General features: G+C 41.4%; 1 protein-coding gene across 2 annotated transcripts; it reads left to right on the forward strand.

Annotated features, from left to right (window-relative positions):
* Positions 1-18,822: 18,822 nt before the first annotated feature.
* On the forward strand, positions 18,823-22,786 carry LOC107814208 (photosystem II D1 precursor processing protein PSB27-H2, chloroplastic). 2 transcript variants are annotated; one of them, XM_016639572.2, is made up of 4 exons: positions 18,824-19,018; positions 19,385-19,499; positions 20,503-20,897; positions 22,434-22,786. In XM_016639572.2, the coding sequence occupies exons 2-4, from the start codon at positions 19,421-19,423 to the stop codon at positions 22,569-22,571; spliced, it is 612 nt and encodes a 203-aa protein (XP_016495058.1). In that variant the 5' UTR covers positions 18,824-19,018; positions 19,385-19,420; the 3' UTR covers positions 22,572-22,786. The 2 variants fall into 2 exon arrangements, with proteins under 2 accessions (XP_016495059.1, XP_016495058.1); XM_016639573.2 differs by lacking the exon at positions 19,385-19,499 and having other exon boundaries at positions 18,823-19,018.
* Positions 22,787-23,130: the final 344 nt, after the last annotated feature.

Raw genomic sequence — 23,130 nt, forward strand, 5'->3', positions numbered from 1 at the left:
TGTGACATTCATGACTTAACATGCACATTGACATGTAGGCATTGAGATGTACTTTCCTCATGCCATCTGATAATGAAACTTCTTATCTTTTGTTGAAAGTTTTTGGAAAAAATCGCTGTTTTCAAATTTACTCATATTTTGATGATTTCGGTGAAAGATTTGGGTTTTACTGTTATATTTGAAGAGCATGCCTATTTTTCAAAATTGTGAACGAGTTGAGCATCATATGTTTGAGTTATTACTTGTATTGTTTTATTTATATTGTTATGATTTGTTCCTGGCTGTTGGTGTTGGACTCTGACCGTTGTCCAAGCTTGTCAGTGCTTTCAACCTAAGGTTAGGTTTGTTTCTTATTGAGTACATGGGGTCGGTTGTACTCATACTACTTCTTCACCTTGCGTATAGATTTTGGATGATGATGTTGTTGTGTATGGCGGGAGCTAGCCTTGAAGATGCACCTGTGTTCCGGTCATAGCTGCCTCCTATTCGTGGTAGCTTTAGAATTATTAATCTATTTATGTATATTTCAAATAGATGATGTATTTATTTCATACCAGCTATGTAAACTTTAAATCCTAGAAGCTCATTACTTGTACTACCAGTCCTTGGGACGTGTATAAAAGTTCAGTTATTTCATCATTTATTTTCTCAGTAAATCTCATTAAATTGGGTTGTTGTTAATTAGCTTACCTAGCGGGTTGGATTGGGTGCCGTCGCGACTTTGGGTTGTGATAAGTTGGTATTAGAGCTCTATGTTCATAGATTTTACGAGTCATGAGCAAGTGTCTAGTAGAGTCTTGCGGATTGGTACGATGACGTCCATACCTATCTTCTAGAGGATACATAGCATTTAGGATAAACCACCCATCTTTCTTTCCTTATCGCGCGACATTTATTCAGCTTGAAGCGCATATCTTTAAATTCCTTCCAATTAACCATATGCACATGTGAGCGCTCAGTATCAGCTATACATTGTCGGCTTGTGGATTCCATAGATGAGGTACGAGATGTGTTTTCTGTGTTTTGGGGATGGGCTAGTTTGGAGGACTTGAGGCCCCATTTGGACCGCAGCTTAGGATTGATAGTTTCAGTTGTGTGAGCATGTGCTTTTGGACTGCTATGTCCGATAGTGTCCCTATGAGTGGAATTTATAGCTTGGTGAGTGGTTGGATGGATATGTGATGAGTATGACGTGATTGAGGTATGCGTTCAGATGGTTTGGATGTGGCGAGAAGAGTTTGTGTGGGATGTAGAATGGACTATTGAATGCTCAATTTCTATGGATGTGTTGTACATGTGACGACCCAGCCAGTCGTCTCATGAGTTACCGCTCCGTTTTCCCCTATTTTAGCTTCTTTATGCTTCGTTATCTGTGTTTTATGTGATCGGGTTGATTAGTTCGAGTTCGGAGAGGATTTGGTAAGAAATGAGACACTTAGTCTCTTTTAAGAAGCTTAAGTTGGAAAAGTCAACCAGATATTGACTTATGTGTTAGAAGGCTCGGAAGTGAGTTCCGATGGTTCGGTTAGCTTTAGGAGGTGATTTGTGACTTAGGAGCGCGATCGGAATGGGTTTTGGAGTTGTAGAGAAGATTTAGGCTTAAATTGGCGAAGTTGATATTTTGGCGGTTCCGGTTGATAGGCGAGATTTTGATACAGGGGTCGGAATGGAATTCCGAGACCGACAGTAGCTTTGTTGTGTCATTTGGGTTGTGTGTGCAAAATTTTAGGTCATTCGGACGAGATTTGATAGACTTTTTGATCGAAAACATAATTTTAGAGTTCTTGGAGTTCATAGGCTTGAATGGCTTGAATCCTATGTTAAATTGGAGATTGATGTTGTTGTGAGTGTTCCGAAGTTTTGAACAAGTTTGAACAATGTCATGGGATGTGTTGGTACAATTGGTTTGAAGTTCTGGGAGTTCCAAGTAGGTTCCGGGATGTTTTAAGCCAAAATCATCGTTGTAGCAGGTCCAAAAGGGTTGCAGGCCTCGGAACCCACCCGCACGGACCGCACAAAAGGAAGTGCGGCCGCGGTATGTGCGGTGCGGACCGCACAAAATAAAGTGCGGCTGCGGTGGTTTTGTGCAGGCCACGGTGGTTTTGTGCGGACCGTGGTGCTTTTGCGCGAACCGCGGTGGTTCTGTGCGGACCGCGGAGGCTGATACGAGGTTTTGGGTTTTATTTAATATTTCGACCTAGAGAGCTCGGATTTTGGCGATTTTTCGAAGGTTTTTAAAGAAATTCATCGGGGTAAGTGATTCTAACTCAGATTTGGCTAGAGTACATGAATCTATCATTGAATTCATCATTTAATTCATGATTTAGGATGGAATTTGGGAAGAAAATTGTGAAACCTTTCAAAATTATAAAATGATGATTTGAAGGACCAAATGGTATCGGAATTGGATAATTTTGGTATGGTTAGACTCGTGAAGGTATGAGAATTCTGGAAATGTAAATTTTACTGATTCCGAGATATGGGCCCGGGGCTCAGGTTTTGCTAATTTCGGGATTTTTGATATTTTTTGAATGTTTTCGCTTGGGCTTTGTTTCCTTAACATATTATGACGTATTCGTTCTGATTTTGGATAGATTCGACGCGCGTGGAGGCTAATTCAAGAGACAAAGGCGTTGCAAACTAGAGAATTAGCCGGTTCGAGGTGAGTAATGATTGTAAATGATGTCCTGAGGGTTTGAAACCCCGGATTGCACATCGTAGTGCTATATTGAGGCAAGATACGCACTGGATGATAAGCGTGGGGTATTTTACTACTGAGGATTGTGACTTGGTCCGTACCGATTGATAATTTTACCGCGTATTTGACTGAAATTTATTTGTTATCATCATGATTTGGGCTGATTGCCATATTTGAGCTTCATGCCAACTATTTGAACCCTTCGGAAATTTTTATCACTGTTTTCTCACTACTTGACTTATTATTTGAACTCAGTCCGGTTGATATCTACTGTTTTACAAACTCAGTCACTTTTACTCAGATTTGAAACTTAAATGATATTCTACATCATGTTTTGGGCTGAGAACTACTGCTTTACTAATTCCCAAGGGGCTTGTGATGATTTTTGGAATGAGTGAGGCCGAGAGCCATATGTGAGGATATGCTGAGTGACATGAGGCCGAGGGCCTGAGATACTTTATATGCCACGAGGTGGCTTGAGTGATGTGAGGCCTAGTGCCAAGTGATGTGAGGTCGAGTGTTGAGTGATGATGCCACGAGGTGGCTTGATATAGCGCTTGGGCCGTAAGGGGCCTCTCCGGAGTCTGCACACCCATAGTGAGCGCGGGTACCCATTATGATCTGAGAGTGAGCCCGAGGGGCTGATACTGTTCTGAGTGATTGATACTAAGCTCGAGGTGCTGATACTATACTGAGAGTGAGCCCGAGGGGCTAATACTGTTCTGAGTTATTGATACTAAGCCCGAAGGGCTGATACTGTACTTAGAGTGAGCCTGAAGGGCTGATACTGTATTGAGAGTGAGCCCGAAGGGCTGATACTGTTCTGAGCGATTGATATTGTGCCCGAGGGGCGAATTTCTACTTGTTATTTACCTGTTAAATTACCTGTTTTACTTGTTTTAAAAAGGGACATCATTTAATTTCTTCACTGATTTACTGCTTTAAGTGATTTTACTGCTTGATATGGAATTGCTTTGTGCCTTACGTGTTTTCATACTTTCAGACATCATATATAATTGTTACTCACTGAGTTGGAGTACTCATGTTACTCCCTGCACCATGTGTGCATATTCAGGCATCGCAGAGTCCGCTCCTGAGTGTTGATTCTCCCAGTCCAAGTAGTGATTCAGAGACTACAAGGTAGCTATTTGCGTTCGCAGCCCCGTGCCTCCCTTATCTTATCATCTTCATGTTTTCAGAACTATTGTATCGGAATTAGTATTCAGTAGACTTGTATCTAGATTTCATAGTTGCTCATGACTTGTGACACCCTGGTTTGGGCTGTGTTGGGATGGTTTCCACTGTTGTTATCGTTAAATTTTTGCAATCTATGGATATTATATTATGTTTATTACTATTTATGATAATTAACTGCTTAAAGAGGTGTTCCGTTTTGGTCTGGATGGCCTTGTCTTCACGAGAGGCGTCATCACAACCGGGTTCGGGAATTGGGTCGTGACAAGTTGGTATCAGAGCCTAGGTTACATAGGTCTCACGAGTCATGAGCGGGTTTAGTAGAGTCTCGAGGATCGGTACGGAGACGTCTGTATTTATCCTCGAGAGGCTGTAGAACCTTTTTAGGAAAAACTTCATATTCTTGAAACTCTTGTCGTGCGAACTTGTTGGTCCGAGTACTAAACTTCTGTTATTCCATTCTCTCACAGATGGTGAGGACGTGAGCTACCGGACGAGGTGGACGACCACCAGTGCCACCCACTGAGGCCACCAGAGGCCGTGGACGCGGTCGTGGTCGTGGCAGAGGCAAAGCAGCGACGACAGCACCTATAGATCCACCAGCTGTCGTAGCTCTAGATCAGGCTCCAGCTATGGCTGCTCCAGCAGCACCAGTTTAGGCACCAGCTGTGCCCATCGTGATTATGGATCTTCAGGAGGTCTTGGCACAGATCTTATCAGTTTGCACTGGCTTGGCTCAGGCAGTTTCAGCCACTACAGCAGCAGCTACTTCACAGGCCGGGAGAGGCAATCAACCCCCGCTGCTCGCACACCTGAGCAGGTAGTACAGGGACTACAGACACCGGGGGCACCCCCAGCTTAGCCGGTTGCACCAGCTTAGGAGTTTGTTGTGCCAGTTATGCTGGATGATGAGCAGCGTCATCTTGAGAGGTTTGGTAGACTCCAGCCTCCATTATTTAGTGGTGCTGAGGGCGAGGATGCCCAGGGTTTTCTTGATAAGTGTCAGCGGATGCTCCGTAAAGTAGGGATTCTTGAGACTAGTAGTGTGGCATTTACCACCTTTCAGTTACTGGGGCTGCCTTCCCTTGGTGAGAGGCGTATGAGAGGTATAGGCCGTTGGAGCAGCGCCCCTTACTTAGCATGAGTTCTCCACTCTCTTCTTGGAGAAGTAGGTACCGCAGTCTCGTAGAGAGTAGCTGCATAGGTAGTTTGAGTGGTTGCGACAGGGGGATATGACTATGTCATAGTATGAGTCGAGGTTTTCTGAGTTGGCTCGTCATGCCGTTTGGATGGTCCCGACAGATTGTGAGAGGATTAGGAGATTTGTTGATGGCCTTAACTATCATCTCCGTATTCTTATGACCCGAGAGAGGGTAATGGGTGCTACGTTCGAGGAGGTGGTCAATATCGCTCGCAAGATTGAGACAGTTCGCCGTCAGGATCGAGAGGAGAGGAAGGCCAAGAGGCCTCGAGGATCGGGAAGTTATAGTGGTGCTCCTTCGAGGGGCCAGTTTCAGCATGGTAGAGGCCGTTCTTTTAGGCCTGCTCAATCAGCCTGCCCAGGTTATCGTGGGGCATCTTCGGGTCATGGTTATCATGGTACTTAGCAGGGCCAGTCATCACTTAGTGCCCTTCCAGCCCAGAGTTCATCTCGTGCCCCGTCAACTCAGGGTTCTTCTATGCCGAGTGCATCAGCTGGTCACTTCAGTGCGAGGGGTTCCCTTTATTCCCCTTCTCCATCACCTGGGAGTTGTTTTGAGTGTGGAGAGTTTGGACATGTGTGGAGGCAGTGTCCTCGTCATATTGCTAGTTCATCTCAGCAGAGGGGTCAGCCCTCGACTTCTGCTCCAGTTACCTCACCACCTGCCCAGCCAGCTAAGGTGAAGGTCAGGCAGGCAGGGGTCACCCCAGAGGGGGAGGTCGATCAGGGGGTGGTCAGGCCCGTTTCTATGAACTTCCAGGTAGGACAGATGTTATTGCTTCAGATATTGTCATTACATGTATTGTTTCAGTCTGCCACAGAGATGCCTTTGTATTATTTGATCCCGGTTCCACCTTTTCTTATGTGTCATCATACTTTGCTCGTTATTTGGGTACGCCCCATGAGTTTCTTGCTTTACCTGTTCATGTATCTACCCCGGTGGGCGATACTGTTGTTGTAGACCATGTGTACCGGTTATGTGTGGTGACTATTGGGGGTCTGGAGACCCGAGTAGATCTATTGCTATTGAGCATGGTGGATTTTGATGTCATTTTGGGCATGGATTGTCTATCTCCGTGTCGTGCTATTCTAGACTGTCATGCTAAGACAATCACTTTGGCTATGTCGGGTGTACCGCGGATCGAGTGGCGTGGTGTGACTGATTATGTTCCTAGTAAAGTGATATCTTTCTTGAAGGCCCAATGTATGATTGGGAAGGGTTGTCTTTCATATCTAGTGTTTGTGAGGGATGTTGGATCTGAGATTCCTAGTATCGATTCTGTCCCTATTGTGAGGGATTTTCCCGATGTGTTTCCTGCAGACCTGTCGGGCATGCCACCAGACAGGGATATTGATTTTGGTATTGAACTAGTGGCGGGCACTCAGCCTATTTCTATTTTGCCATATCGTATGGCACCAGCAGAGTTGAAGGAATTGAAAGAATACCTTCAAGAACTCCTAGATAAGGGGTTCATTCGGCCTAGTGTGTCATCTTGGGGTGCACCGGTTTTGTTTGTGAAGAAGAAAGATGGCACGATGAGAATGTGCATTGATTATAGGCAATTGAACAAAGTAACAATTAAGAACAAGTATCCTTTGTCTCTCATTAATGATTTATTTGATCAGCTTCAGGGAGCGAGAGTGTTCTCCAAGATTGATCTCCATTCCGGTTATCACCAGTTGAAGATCAAGGATGCAAATATTCTTAAGACTGCCTTTAGGACCAGATATGGTCATTATGAGTTCCTTGTGATGTCTTTCGGGCTAACCAATGCCCCAATAGCATTCATGCATTTGATGAACAGCGTGTTTTGGCCTTATCTGGATTCGTTCGTTATTGTATTCATTGATGATATTCTGGTGTACTCGCATAGTCAAGAGGAGCACGTAGAGCATTTGAGAGTGGTGTTGCAGAGATTGAGGGAGGAAAAGCTTTATGCAAAATTCTCCAAGTGTGAGTTTTGGCTCAATTCAATAGCTTTCTTGGGACACGTGGTGTCTAGCGATGGTATTCAGGTTGATCCAAAGAAGATAGAGGTGGTTCAGAGTTGGCCTAGACCGTCCTCAGCCATAGAGATTCGTAGCTTTCTTGGGTTGGCAGGCTATTACCGCCGGTTTGTTCAGGGATTCTCATTCATTGCATCGCCCTTGACCAAATTGACTCAGAAGGGTGCTCCATTTGTATGGTCGTACGAGTGTGAGGAGAGCTTTCGGAGGCTCAAGACAGCTTTGACCACAGCTCTAGTATTGGTTTTCCCATCAGCTTCAGGTTCATATACCGTATACTGTGATGCTTCGAGAGTTGGGATTGGTTGTGTATTGATGCAGGAGGGTATAGTTATTGCTTATGCTTCTCGTCAGTTTAGGCCCCATGAGAAGAACTACCCTGTTCATGATTTGGATTTGGCCGCCATAGCTCATGCATTGAAGATTTACTTGTATGGCATATCTTGTGAGGTATTCACTGATCATCGCAGTCTTCAGCATTTGTTCAAGCAGAAAGATCTTAATTTGAGGCAGCTGAGATGGTTAGAGTTGCTTAAGGATTATGATATCACTACATTGTACCATCCGGGAAAGGCCAATGTGGTGGCCGATGCTTTGAGCCGAAAGGCAGTGAGTATGGGGAGTTTGGCATACATCCCAGTTGGGGAGAGACCTATTGCAGTTGATGTTCAGGCCTTGGCTAATCGGTTCGTGAGATTGGATATTTCGGAGCCCAGTCGGGTGTTGGCATGTGTGGTTTCTCGATCTTCCTTATATGATCGCATCAGAGAGCGCCAGTATGATGATCCGCATTTGCTTGTCCTTAAGGACAGAGTTCAGCATGATGATTCCAGAGATGTGACCATCGGTGACGATGGTGTGTTGAGGATGCAGGGCCGGATTTGTGTGCCCAATGTAGATGGGCTTAAAGAGTTGATTCTGGAGGAGGCCCATAGCTCGCGGTATTCTATCCATCTGGGTTCCACGAAGATGTACTAGGATTTGAGGCAGCACTATTGGTGGAGAAGAATGAAGAAAGATATTGTGGGATTTGTATCTCGGTATCTCAACTATTAGCAGGTAAAATATGAGCATCAAAGACCGGGTGGCTTGCTTCAGCAGATGGTTATTCCCGAGTGCAAGTGGGAGAGAATCACTATGAACTTTGTGGTTGGACTTCCTCGGACTTTGAAGAAGTTTGACGCTATTTGGGTGATTGTGGATCGGCTGACCAAGTCCGCGCACTTCATCCCTGTGTGTACTACCTATTCTTCAGAGCGGTTGGCAGGGATTTATATCCGGGAGATTGTTCGGTTGCATGGTGTTCCGGTTTCCATCATCTCAGATAGAGGTACTTAGTTTACTTCCCTGTTTTGGAAATCTGTTCAGTGAGAGTTGGGTACTCAGGTAGAGTTGAGCACAGCTTTTCATCCTCAGATGGATGGACAGTCCGAGCGTACGATTCAGATATTGGAGGACATGTTGCGTTCTTGTGTTATTGACTTTGGAGGTTCATGGGATGAGTTTTTACCGCTTGCAGAGTTTGCTTACAACAACAGCTACCAGTCAAGTATTCAGATGGCTCCGTATGAGGCTTTGTATGGGAGGCGGTATAGATCTCCAGTTGGTTGATTCGAGCCCGGCAAGGCTAGACTACTGGGGATAGATTTGGTTCAGGATGCCTTAGAGAAGGTGAAGGTAATTCAGGAGAGGTTTCGTACAGCGCAGTCGCGTCAGAAGAGTTATGCAGACCGGAAGGTTCGAGATGTGTCCTACATGGTCGGTGAGAAGGTCTTCCTGAAGGTTTTACCCATGAAGGGTGTTATAAGGTTTGGGAAGAAAGGGAAGTTGAGTTCGCGGTTCATTGGGCCTTTTGAGGTGCTTCGGAGGATTGGGGAGGTGGCTTAGGAGCTTGCTTTTCCACCCAGCTTGTCGAGTGTGCATCCGGTATTTCATGTTTCTATGCTCCGGAAGTATATTAGGGATCCGCCTCATGTTTTGGACTTCAGCACAGTTCAGTTGGATGATGATTTGACCTATGATGTGGAGTCAATAGCTATTTTGGGCCGTCAGGTTCGGAAGTTGAGGTCAAAGAATATAGCTTCAGTGAAACTGCAGTGGAGAGGTCGGCCCGTGGAAGAGGCTACCTGGGAGGCCGAGTGGGAGATGCGGAGCAGATATCCTCACCTGTTTGAGGCTTCAGGTATGTTTCTTGACTCATTTGAGGACGAACGTTTGTTTAAGTTGGGGAGGATGTGACGATCCGGCCAGTCGTCTCATGAGTTACTGCTCTGTTTTCCCCTATTTTAGCTTCTTTACGATTCGTTATCCGTGTTTTATGTAATCGGGTTGATTAGTTCGAGTTCGGAGAGGATTTGGTAAGAAATGAGACACTTAGTCTCTTTTAAGAAGGCTTAAGTTGGAAAAGTCAACCAGATGTTGACTTATATGTTAGAAGGCTCGGAAGTGAGTTCCTATGGTTTGGTTAGCTTCAGGAGGTGATTTGTGACTTAGGAGAGCGATCGGAATGGGTTTTGGAGTTGTAGAGAAGATTTAGGCTTAAATTGGTGAATTTAATATTTTGGTGGTTCCGATTGATAGGAGAGATTTTGATATAGGGGTCGGAATGGAATTCTGAGACTGGAAGTAGCTTCGTTGTGTCATTTGGGATGTGTGTGAAAAATTTTAGGTCATTCGGACGAGATTTGATAGACTTTTTGATCGAAAACATAATTTAAGAGTTCTTGGAGTTCTTATGCTTGAATACTATGTTAAATTGGTGATTGATGTTGTTGTGAGTGTTCCGAAGTTTTGAACAAGTTTGAACAATGTCATGGGATGTGTTGGTACAATTGGTTTGAAGTTCTGGGAGTTCCGGATAGGTTCCGGGATGTTTTAGGCCAAAATCATAGTTGTAGCAGGTCCAGAAGAGTTGCAGGTCTCGGAACCCACCCACGCGGACCGCACAAAAGGAAGTGTGGCCGCGGTATGTGTGGCACGGACCGCACAAAATGAAGTGCGGCCGTGGTGGTTTTGTGCGGGCTGCGGTGGTTTTGTGCGGACCGTGGTGCTTTTGCGTGGACTGCGGTGGTTCTGTGCGGACCGCGGAGGCTGAGATCTGAGAGGTACTCTATATATACAAGGTTTTGGGTTTTATTTAATATTTTGACCTACAGAGCTTAGATTTTGGTGATTTTTCGAAGGTTTTTCAAGAAATTCATCGGGGTAAGTGATTCTAACTCAGATTTGGCTAGAGTACATGATCTATCATTGAATTCATGATTTGGGATGGAATTTGGGAAGATAATTGTGAAACTTTTCAAAAATATAAAATGATAATTTGTAGGACCAAATGGTATCGGAATTGGATAATTTTGGTATAGTTAGACTCGTGAGGGTATGAGGATTTTGGAAATGTAAATTTTACCGATTCCGAAACGTGGGCCCAGGGCTCGGGTTTTGCTAATTTCGGGATTTTTGATATTTTCGAATGTTTTCACTTGGGCTTTGTTCCCTTAGCATATTATGACGTATTTGTTCTAATTTTTGATAGATTCGACGCGCGTGGAGGCTAATTCGAGGGGCAAAGGCGTCACGAACTAGAGAATTAGCCGGTTCGAGGTGAGTAATGATTGTAAATGATGTCCTGAGAGTTTGCAACCCCGGATTGTACATCGTAGTGCTATATTGAGGCAAGATACGCACTGGATGATGAGTGTGGGTCTATTACTACTGGGGATTGTGACTTGGTCCGTCCCGATTGATGATTTTACCGCGTATTTGATTGAAATTCATTTGTTATCATCATGATTTGGGTTGATTGCCATATTTGGGCTTCGTGCCAATTATTTGAATCCTTTGGGGATTTTTATCACTTTTTCCTCACTACTTGACTTATTATTTGAACTCATCCGGTTGATATCTATTGTTTTACAAACTCAGCCACTTTTACTCAAATTTGAAACTTAAATGATATTTCTACATCATGTTTTGGGCTGAGAACTACTGTTTTACTAATGCCCAAGGGGCTTGTGATGATTTTTGGACTGAGTGAGGCCGAGGGCCATATGTGAGGATATGCTGAGTGACATGAGGACGAGGGCCTGAGATACTTTATATGCCACGAGGTGGCTTGAGTGATGTGAGGCCGAGTGCCGAGTGATGTGAGGTCGAGTGCCGAGTGATGACGCCACGAGGTGGCTTGATATAGTGCTTAGGCCGTAAGGGGACCCTCCGGAGTCTGCACACCCACAGTGAGCGCGGGTACCCATTATGATCTGAGAGTGAGCCCGAGGGGCTGATACTGTTCTGAGTGATTGATACTGAGTTCGAGGGGCTAATACTGTACTGAAAGTGAGCCTGAGGGGATAATACTATTCTGAGTGATTGATACTGAGCCCGAAAGGCTTATACTATACTAAGAGTGAGCCCGAGGGGCTGATACTGTTCTGAGCGATTGATATTGTGCCCGAGCGACGGATTTCTACTTGTTATTTACCTGTTAAATTACCTGTTTTACTTGTTTTAAAAAGGGTTATCATTTGATTTCTTCACTGATTTACTGCTTTAAGTGATTTTACTGCTTGATATAGAATTGCTTTGTGCCTTTACGTGTTTTCATACTTTCAGCCATTATTTATAATTGTTACTCACTGATTTTACTGCTTGATATTAGTAATTGTGGATATGAAAGGGTATAAGGAAATGTTAGTTTGAGGCTAAGCAGTTGGGATATCACCTGCGGGGTAATCTACATATGTGTGATCCTTATGAATTATGATATTATGCGGAGAGTTTCCTTCAATTAGTGGGTTATATTTGTTGCGATTTGAGTTTGGATCGATGGCAAAAGTTGACATGACCGTCACGAGGATGAATGCAACCTTAGCAAATGATTTGAGGCACTTTATGGTTTGTGTTACATGAGCTTATAAAGGATTTAGTTGAATCTCGCTGGGTGTTATGGCAATAATAAATTATGGGCATTGTGAGTTACTAAGTGTTTTGACTTATGGCTTTGAGCCAAGTGGGGGAGTCTACCATGAGCAATTTGATTGCATATTTACGTTTTGTATTAATTTCGATCTGAGGCATACTTGTGTATCGGTTATGACTTGCAGAGGCTGATTTCGAGGATGACTCAAGTGAGGAGATTTCTGGATATAGGATATATTATACTTTATGGGTATATAGAAATCACAGAATGATTTAAATTTGTTATTCGTGACGAATGCAGTGTGCATGGAGTAGGGATTCACTCAGTTGCTTAGAGGTGTGGATTACTTCTTTGGGTGTTGTCATGCTAATAGGGCATAGGTTTTTCGGCCCGTTTGGGCAGTGCAATCGAGTTTTGAGCAGAGTGGATGACTCTTGAGAAAGTTCTAATGGATTCAAGATTTATATGTAGCAATTGAGAATTTTGGATTGGTATATGGCTAGAATCTGAGATTTGCATTTGATGGTGTCGAGACTCGTGGTATTTTTATATCATTATGGATTCTACATTTCAGTATCAGGAGGGTGAAGGAAACGGCTTTAGATTCATAGAATGTCTCTTCAGAGTGGGTGTCTCGATTGTGGTTGTTTTGGGTGCTTAAGAGGGAATACAACGGCTTATGGCCTTAGTTCGGTGTGGTTTTATGCTAGGATCTCTTGTGGTGAGCTTTGGGTAAGGATCGTGGTGTTCTGGCAAGGACAAGTGTCAACTTGAGAGTAATTTGGAAGGACTTAGAGAAATAGGACAACTTGGTAGTAGGTTGGATCAGTATGCTAATGGATATGATCGGTTATTTGGGTAGTTATGATGTGGTGAGTCTCTATATGTGTTTTGTGGCAATACTCTTGGGCTTGGCGGCATGCGTGGCTTGTTTGAGTTAGAGAGATTCAGTTCTGATGGCTTGGTTATGTGCAAATGAGTTTCGAAGAGTTCTCGATGGTTTATACCCCAGTATGAGATTGATATTTCCTACCAGCGTGAGGAGCATGTTGCGTATTATGATTTTCTCTTGGATGGGACCAGATTGAAGGTTTTTGACTGCTCGGGTATATGTTCTGCTGGTAACTCAGAGTTGATTATGAGATTCTCATGCATTTTATATGATGGCATGACAGAGGTGCGTCCTATGGGGTTGAGATTTGCATGTAAAAGGTATGGTTTAGTTTTGGAGGGGATGTCATGAATTTTGAACAATATGGACGGTTTTATATTTTTAGTGAATATTATTACTACTTGGTATTGCCTAAGAAGGGTGCGCATTTCAGAAGGTGCGTTGTGTTTTAACTTACAGATACTTCATTGGTATGGCGGTACTCACCTGGTTCAGATTTTGCTATGTGGCATGGAAGAATCATAGAAGTATTTCTCATAGGGATGATTATGTATGAGATATATGTTAGTCATTCGAGCGTTGGAGTTAATATCAGCTATGGTGATTCCTGTGTTCTATGGATTTGAAGACTGGATTTCTCAGAAGCAGATTATTTCGTGGTTGCAGAAACTGTGAAGATGTGGCCAAAGTTAGCTAGATGATGGTACGTGCTATGGTTAGGTCACTATGGACTTTTGGAGGGCCATTTATCCATTTGGGGATGATCGGAGTCGATTTGGGAACACATTGGTAGGCCCGAAGAGGATGTGTATTCTACACCAAGGTCAGATTTATTGACTCAGCACCGTTATTGCTGAAAGGTGTGTCATTGGGTTAGAGTTGAGCTTGCTCGTGTTCTGGTATGTTCTATGTGTTACTCTTCTATGCTACGAGGGGCTGTGATTTGTCGGTTATATGCACACATGATGTGGTTCTGTTCGGGTCTTGTAGAGGGATGTGAGCGAGATGGTTATTTAGGTGTTGAATGGTTGATTGCATATTGGTTATGTTCTCTCCAAGCTGTGGTATATTGTGCTATTTTCTTCTCTATAGTTATGGTCATACACTTCGTGTATGTGATGTCGAATTGCATTTAGTTATTGATTTTGAGCATAGTGGCTTGAGGTATTTCATCTGGACTGGTGTTTGGATAGGTTATGCATTGCAGCGGGGCTATATTAGGATATGATCCTTTGTGTAAGATTTGTGTGTCTTGGTTTTACTATGTATGATGGGTTCGTAGCATTGCGGTTGTGGTGGTGGTTGTTGAGCTTGAGAGACGGTTCTTTCATTTGAGTCATTTTCCATTTTTGGGTGCATTTGAATTGTTATGTATTAGTGCACAGATTGGACGGTTTGTGGCTGAAGGTTGTATGGGTGTGGAAGTTTAGTAGAGTGGTTGTATTTGATGAGATGGGGTCGTTGGACCTTGAATGGGTGCTATCGAATTTGATGGCAGTATATTTGGAAGGATAATGTCACTTATCGACTTCGAAATTGGCTATAGTTCTTGTAGAAGGAGGGAGAGCTCCATGACTTGTTGATCTGATGAGTGTTTATGAGTTTCTGTGTGTTTATTTAATTATTGGTAGTGTATGAAGGTTTTGAACGGTGTTTTGTTTGATATGAGGTTTATTACCGGTGCCGGGTTTGTGTTGAGCAGTTATTGTGGTCAGAAATTTAGTGCTACAAGTATACGAGTTATGTGGTATATCATGTGATTTCATCTTGGGTATGGTTATGGCTTGATACAGTCTGATCAGACATTACATTGTGTATATACGAGATTCGGGTTTTGTAAGGATGCGGATGTTGGAAATTTGGGTTCTAAGGTTTACGGACTAAGGCTGAAGTAATGATCTCCAGTTATATTGTGTTATCAGGCTTTCATAGTTTAGGGTAACATGGGATCACCCCGAGTATCTGTATGGTAAGGTTACATGGCGAATTGATGGCTTTGGAACGACTCTAAGCACGTTGGAGAACGAACATATGTTTAAGTAAAGGAGAATGTAATGACCCGACCGGTCACTTTAAGCATTTGCACTTCACTCGGTGGTTCGAGGGCATGAGTAGCTCTGTATGATTTATTATGACTTGTGTGTATCGTCGGTTTTGATTTTTAGGTGATTCAGAATTTATTTTGAAGAATGATTCTCAACTAGGAAGCTTTAAGTTGGAAGAATTGACCAAGTTTGACCTTTAAGTATTTGACTTCGGATCAGAGTTTTGATGGTTCCATTATGTTCGGATGTTGATTTGGACTTTGGCGTATGCCCCGGATTTGTGTTTGAATATTTCTAGAAGGTTTCGGCACTAGTTGGCAAAAGTTGAAAATTTGAATGTTTGGAATGTTCATAAGTTTGACTAGGAGTTAACTTTGATGATATCGGATTCGGATTTTGTGTACTGAATAGCTTCATTATGTCATTTGGGAATTGTGTGCAAAATTTGAGTTCATTCCGGGTTGATTTGATTTGGTTCGGCACGAGTTTCGGAAGTTGAAAGTTCAAAAGTTCATTAAGCTTGATTTGAGGTGCTCTTTGTCTTTTTGATATTGTTATGTGTGATTTTAGACCTCGAGTAGGTCCGTGTTATATTATGGGACTTTTTGGTATATTTGGATAGGGTCTCGAGGGGCTCGGTGAGTTTCGGATGCGTTTCGGATCATTTTCATGTTTGTTGGCACTGCTGATTTCTGGTGTTTCAGACCTTCTTCTCGATTGTGAAGATTGTGTCGCAATCGCATAGTGTATTGTGGGAGCCATCATTTTCCTTCATCTCATTCGTGTACATTTGTGAGGCCTGGGCATCGCGTTCCCATCCTTATGCTCGCGTTCGCATTGAGTTGAGATGAGAAGTTGGGGACTGGGAAGTAGCAAATGTGTTCGCGTAAGGTTGGAGCTTCTGTGCATCGCGTTCGCGAGGCCTATGCCGCGAACACGTAGAGAATTTTTAGAGGTAGTGGATTTGTTCAGTGAACTATAAGAACTTTATTTCAGAGGTTTCGCCATTTTAGCATATTTTGAGCTATGGAGCTAGGATTGAGACAATTCTTTAGGCGATTTTCACCATATGAATTGGGGTAAGTATTCTCTACTCGATTTTGATTATATTTCATGAATCTATCCTCGTTTTTGGTATTTGATTGATGATTTCAAAAGAGAAATTGTGGGAGTTTTATCTAAAATGTTATGAAGTGAATTTCGAGTTTTGAACATCAATTCAGAGTCGGATTTGAATGAAACTAGTATGGTTGGACTCATAATTGAATGGGTTGTCAGATTTTGTGAGTTTTATCGGGTTCCGAGGTATGGGCCCGGGTTTGACTTTTTGGTTGACTTTGGGCTTTTGATTAATTATTCCACCTTTATCAATTGGGTTTGATTCCTTTGGCATTCTTTGATATTCTTGAGTTTTTTTTTGGCTAGTTTTAAGTCGTTTGGAGGTCATGCGTGTGGGATAACATTTTTGGAGTATCGTTTAGCTTGCTCGGTATTGGATTCTGCATGTTCGAGGTAAGTAACACTTCTAAACTTGGTGTTGAGGGTATGAACCCCTGAATATACGTGTTATGTGTTTGGTGTTGAGATGATGCACATGCTAGGTGACGGGTGTATGGGCATGCACCATGTGAATTATGACTCGACTAATTCTGTGGTATTGTGTAGTGACCTAATCTTGTTTCTATCCATGAAATTTCTACGTGCTAGAGTAATTGAACTGTGATCTATGTTAGAAACCATGTTTAGGCTATATGTTTATCCTGTTGGGACCCACTAAGGTCATTCTGCTGTTGAGTTATTTGCTTAAATTACAATTACATACTCAGTAATACTCATTCATTGCATATCATAACTCAGTGTTATAATTTGTCTCACATCATATTATCATTGTTTGGGTTTATTGGCATGAGATTTGTGAGGCCGAGAGACGGGAGAGGACGATGACTGAGTAAGGCCGAGGGCCTGATTGTGAGTGATATTTATGGGATCGGGTTGCACGCCGCATCAGGCTTTGTTTATTCATGTCATGATTGGCTTATATTAGCGCTTGGGCAGGATCCGCCCCTCCGAAGTCTGACTTACCATCAGTGAGTGCAGGTACCTACCGAGTGCGACTGTGTGTGCCGAGTGCGAGTTCCAAGTGATTGTGATGACTGAGTGACTGGAAGGACTGAGCGAATTGATACTCCAAAAGTATGCATATAGTTTTATCATTGCATTGCATTACAGTTGGCATGCATGCCTGGCATGTATGCATTGAGATGCATTTCCTCATGTTGTACGATATTGTGACATTCACTACTTCACATGCACATTGATATGTAGGCATAGAGATATACTTTGCTCATGCCATCTGATAATGAAACTTCTTATCTGTTGTTGAAAGTTTTTGAGAAAAATCACAGTTTTCAGATTTACTCATATTTTGGTGATTTTGGTGAGACATTTGGGTTTTAGTGTTATACTTGAAGAGCATGCCTATTTTCCACCAATTTGAACGAGCTCAGCATCATATCTTTGAGTTATTACTTGTATTGCTTTATTTATATTGTTACAAGTGTTCCTGGATGTTGGTGTTGGATTCTGACCTTTGTCCAAGCTCGTCACTGCTTTCAACCTAATGTTAAGTTTGTTACTTATTGATTACATAGGGTCGGTGGCACTCACTTCTGCACCTTGCGTGCAGATTTTGGATGCTGATGTTGATGTATATGGCAGGAGCTGGCCTTGAAGATGTACCTGCATTCCGGTCATAACTTTCTCTTGTTCTTGGTAGCTTTAGAATTATTAATTTGTTCATGTACATTTCAAACATATGATATATTTACTTCGTACCAGCTTTTTAAACTCTAAATCTTAAAACTCATGACTTGTACTACCAGTCTTCGGAAAGTGGATTAAAGTTTAGTTATTTCATCATTTATTTTCTCCGTAAATCTCATTGAATTATATTGTTGTTAATTGGCTTACCTAGCGGGTTGGGCTAGGTGCCATCAGGACTAGCTGAATTTTGGGTCGTGACAGAGTGGGTGTAGTATTTGGGCAACGAGATTATATACCACTTTTAGCTTAAATCATATACTTGTATTGATGGCAAAATAGGTAAAAGAAAATAGTTAACCACTCATATTATCCGTTAAAAATGGGTTGGATAATAAACTTTTTAAAAACGGGTCAAATATGGATAAGAACCATATTATCCATTTATAAAATGGATAACCAATGGATAATTAATGGGTTTAATTTTTATATTTTTAAAGCCTCAAATTGGGTGTTCCTCAAGTTTGGGAGACTAGAAATTCTCCCAAAAGTGATCATATTTAAGAAGTCATGGACCCATATTATTTGCAGGTTAATCCATTTTTTATCCCATTAAATATGGATCGGATCGGGTCGGGTCGGATAATTTATCCATTTTTTACTACCCGCTTTTGACCTGTCCCATATCCAACCCGAACCACCCATTTACCATCCCTACTAGTTGAATATATGGAAGTACCATACTAGGAGTACTACTCTGCCCCGACTAGCTTAAATCCAATTCTACATCAAGGTCTACATCTGTTACTTGATCATGACGGGTTTCATATATCTTGGCCCGACCAATAAATATTACTTTATATACATAAGGGTAAAAGTATAAGTATAAAAAATCTTAACGGTTTAACGATTTATCCAATAAGAAAATTGAGTAATTTGTCCTCAAACCGTTAAGCCGTTAAGTATAAAATTTTAATTCGTTCACCGACCATTACCCTGATAACCCAATACCAATAAAACAATAAGCTATTTTTACGATTTACCGTTCGATTTTGACCCGCCCTACTTTGAATATTGAAGTTGTTGAGTGTTTAAAGTAACTAGCCCATAATTTTGTCCCTTCAACGGTTCAACCTGTGAACCAAACTGAAAGCTATCTCATACATTTCACTTCACGACTCTGCCAGTAGTATCTATCGCTAAGAGCTGCTGCTACTGCCACTCTTCTTCTCTATCAATTTCCACCTATCTTTGTTCTCCAGATTTTCCTCCACCCAAACTGAGTATTCTATGTGTCTATTCTTTGGTGGGTGTTCTATTTTCTTGATTTTTTTGTAGTAATTTTAGCTACTAAATTACCCAAAGAATGCTAATTTAATACTTTTGGGTCTATCCCAATTCCCTCTTTTTTATGGTGAAGAGGAATATAATTTTATTTTGGCACTGTTATTTATACATTCTCGATTTCTGGCGGTTCAATTTATATAGGAGCGTATTGGTATTCCTGTTAACATTTTTATGGATTGAGTATGGAAACATGATTTTTGCATGTTGAAATGGTTTCAAAATCAGTTTATATGTATTAGTTTGGATTAATTAGCTAATGCTTTTGTTCTTTCTTTCTGATAATGTAATTAGCTAATGACTTTGACTTGGTTCTTACTTTGTGAAGGTTTCTTCTGATGTTTATGGGGTAGCTTGAGTTAGTATGGCTTTCTTTATTACGATGAATGTTTGTCCATTTTCCATTTCCAGCTCTGCTAAGAAGATTCAAGGCAGCGACGAATGTAAGCTTTTTTGTATGTTTGATGTTTTTTAACAGCGAGTTTAAGTTATGTGCACCAACACTGTATAGATTTTTAACACCGTCAGGTTAAATTGACCTATAACAATAGGTAACTCTAGGTAGCACGTTATATATGCACTGTCATGACAATGTTTGAATCCTTTAAATTATAGGAATGGGCGATGAATATGAGAACCTAGTATATAAGTTCTTTAAGTTCCAGTTTTCTCTGTACAACAGGAACCCCCAACCCAGGAGCTGGTCCATCTGGTCGAAAGTAAGGCAGTGTAATCCAATTGTCTTTGGTCATTTCTTATTATGCAATGCATGTCTTACTTGTAATTGCATAACTAGTATTCCATTTTCACATATTCTCAGTCTTTGATCTGATATAGTCTGTGACCATTTTCGTTGACCACAACAATTCAACGGTTATTAGCCTATAGTTGGCTGAAGAATAGGTAGCTTACCTAGAGGTATGAGGTATTAGACTTGTTGTGGTGTGAAGAACTGGCAAAGTAAGTTGGGTTTGGAGAGACATAGTATAAGAAAATCTAAGGAAGAAAATTTTGTTAACAAATATATGATAATAGTACTAGGACTTTTGTTCTGTGAACATGCTGAGAAGCTTTGTATAGAGCACCTTGATATAAATGTTGTGCCATGATAAATTGCTTTCAAAAACATTAATTAGATATTGCCTACAGCTTGAAAGTAAAAAGGCAGAGCTCACCAGGGGATCTATCCTCCTTCCTTGTTTCTTATATATCCAAAGGAGAACAGCTAAGTGTGTCTTAGCTTTAATTTTAGGTTTACTTGTCTCTTTCGTTTGAGGTTGTTTCGATGTCTAGTCAGATTTTTCTTCTTCGTCGTCTTATATTGTGCTGTGTCCTTGACATCTATAGACCTCACATGAGTATTTTATCTACGTAATATCGTGATTGAATCGTTCCTGATTCTTAACAATTTTCTTTTCCTGGTTGCAATTCTTTTCAACAAAACAGATAAACTACAATCAAAGAGTTCTGGTATATTATCAACTAAAGAAGAAGCAACTCGGCGCCAGCTTCTTGTTAGTCCTTTGGTTACACTTATAGCATTCAACTGCGGCTTAACAGTGCTACCAGCTCTCGCAGAGGATGAAGAGTTTCAAGACAAGGATGAAGGTGTGGCTGGGGCTTTTAAGTCCTTGTTTGATCCAAATGAGAAAACAAAGTCAGGAAAAGTTTTACCAAAGGATTACTTAAAATCTGCAAGAGAGGTGGTGAAGACATTGCGTGAATCAGTAAAGGAAGACCCGAACGACATGTCTAAGTTTAGACGAACAGCTGATGCAGCAAAGGAATCCATCAGGGAATACCTTGGTGGATGGAGAGGACAAAAATCAGTAGTCAATGAGGTAATCCCTTTTCAACAAACAAAAAGTAGAATGTTATTGCATTGTAGCTCATTGAAAAGTTTTAGTACTTTGTGCAATATTATGGATTCATTGTTTCCAAATATACACAGAAATTTTGGAAACTATTCCTGTTGGCTAAGGAAGAGGCTTGCATGACATAATAACTTCAAATTTCATTTCCGTAGTTGTTATAATTCGTCAATAGTGCAAAGTTCATTTCTTGTTTCGACAGCACCTTTTAGATCTCCATGCTGAACAAATTAAAGTCAGAGTAACTCCAAAATTTACCTTGCATAATGTCTTGAAATGAAATTATTTCTTCTCAAACATCTACCTGTACGGTTTTTGAAAATTCTGCTGTTCAGTAAATGGTTCTCGGACTTCTTTAGCTAGCAGAGCTAGAAAGATTTCTAGTGGCTGTTTCCTCATTTTAGAGTCACGTTTGTGGCGCCAAAAACTATTGTAGTGTGGGAGCATGCTCTTCCAATTCAATTATGCATTTGAGTTTGGCAGTGCTAGAGCATAGATTACAGAAAAGAAGACAGAAGAAATCTGGTTGTTGATGCACCTTTGCTACAATTACTGCCTTCTTTCATCACTAACTCATCAGTTGCAATAGCTTTAGAGTTTGTGCAAATCAACTGTCTGAAAGAAGTCTTTAACATCTTGTGATATAACCTTATCAATTAGTAAAAATCCTTTACTTTCGTGGACCTACGCCAGTCATTCCAAAGAATAGTTGCTCCCCTTCTATTGCGGCTGCTGGCATGGAGTTAGTTGGGGCCTAAGTTGCTCGGACTCTTCACTTTCGGTGCTGCCCCTGTGTCGACACGACATAGGTGTGGGATCCGTACTAGATTTGGTCAACCGATTTTGGGTATTTTGACTAAAATTGACGGAGAATTCGGGGCATATAGAATGATTTTTTAATAAAAAAAAATGCTAGTGTGAAATCGAAGAAAATGGAATACCTTGTATATAAAATTTATATGTGAGTCTAATTCCTTTTATCTCCTTCTCGGATTCTCCTCTTGATCAATATTTTCTCCTTCTCGGAATACCTTGAAAGTTTTCCTTATAATGTCTCATAATTTAGACATATTTTTATAACTCTATTTTTAGATATTTGAATTATTTTAGCCGAATCACCACACTCATACCCGTATGTGGATCCATACCCCCCCCCCTCCCCCGAATCTTAAAATTTAGATCATGAAAGATCCGACCTCTAAATCCGCACCTGTATCGGACACCGCACTCGAGTCCGAGCAACTTAGGCTGGGGCTTCTTCCTCGAGTCTTGTCATGACCGCACTTGTCTACACCCAGCTGAAGACTCCACATGATATATAGTTCTTGACATGCTCTGATGATTTTATGCATCAATCTACTCTAGCATGCAAAATACTAGAAGTTATAGTTTAGGGGAGTTTTCCTCCTGTAGTGGAAACATAAATATTTGAGAGTTAAAACACATCCATGTCTTCCCAGTTTTGTTGCATCTGGTCATTGTTTTGACTTAGTACTGTACTTGCAGGAATCATATGTTATGCTAGAGAAAGCTATTAGATCTTTGGCCAGCTTTTATTCAAAGGCAGGCCCATCTGCTCCACTTCCAGAAGAGATAAAGCTAGAGATCTTAGATGATCTGAATAAAGCAGAAGAAGCATTGTAACAAGGGGTATATTCAAGGTACACGCAAGCTGACTCGGACAAACACCACTGTTTAAAAAAATACATTCTAAAATGGTTCTTGATTTACATATTAAAAGAGGTTAATGTGATATAGTATCTTCTGTTGCACGATTTTCACGAGTGAACACTCCTTTCTTTTTCAGTGAGATGTGAGAACATGCTCAACTACATTTTATTGAAGTATTTTTGGTTGCATTTGTTTTTTTTTTTCTTTTTTTTCCGCTTCTCTCCATCAGCCCTGTTGCAATGATATTTTGTTCGATGCTGGTGACCAAATCATCTGTTCCAAATGTGACCTAAATTTTGTGACAACACTAGACAAAGAAAGGAATATTTATCCGAATACAATTAAAGGTTCCTCAATTCAAAGGTTTCATTTTGGTGTAACCATGAATGCATGTTATGCAACTACTTTCAAACAACTCTGATATAAATATATCTGTAATATGCAATGTTAAAGGTGAGTAATCCAGTCACCACTCAATTTATTGAAGCCCTTCACTGAAGCAAGTAAACCAAGTCATGGCACGTCAACAGCC

Source organism: Nicotiana tabacum, chromosome 7 (assembly GCF_000715075.1).
Source record: "Nicotiana tabacum cultivar K326 chromosome 7, ASM71507v2, whole genome shotgun sequence".
Taxonomy (NCBI): Eukaryota; Viridiplantae; Streptophyta; class Magnoliopsida; order Solanales; family Solanaceae; genus Nicotiana; species Nicotiana tabacum.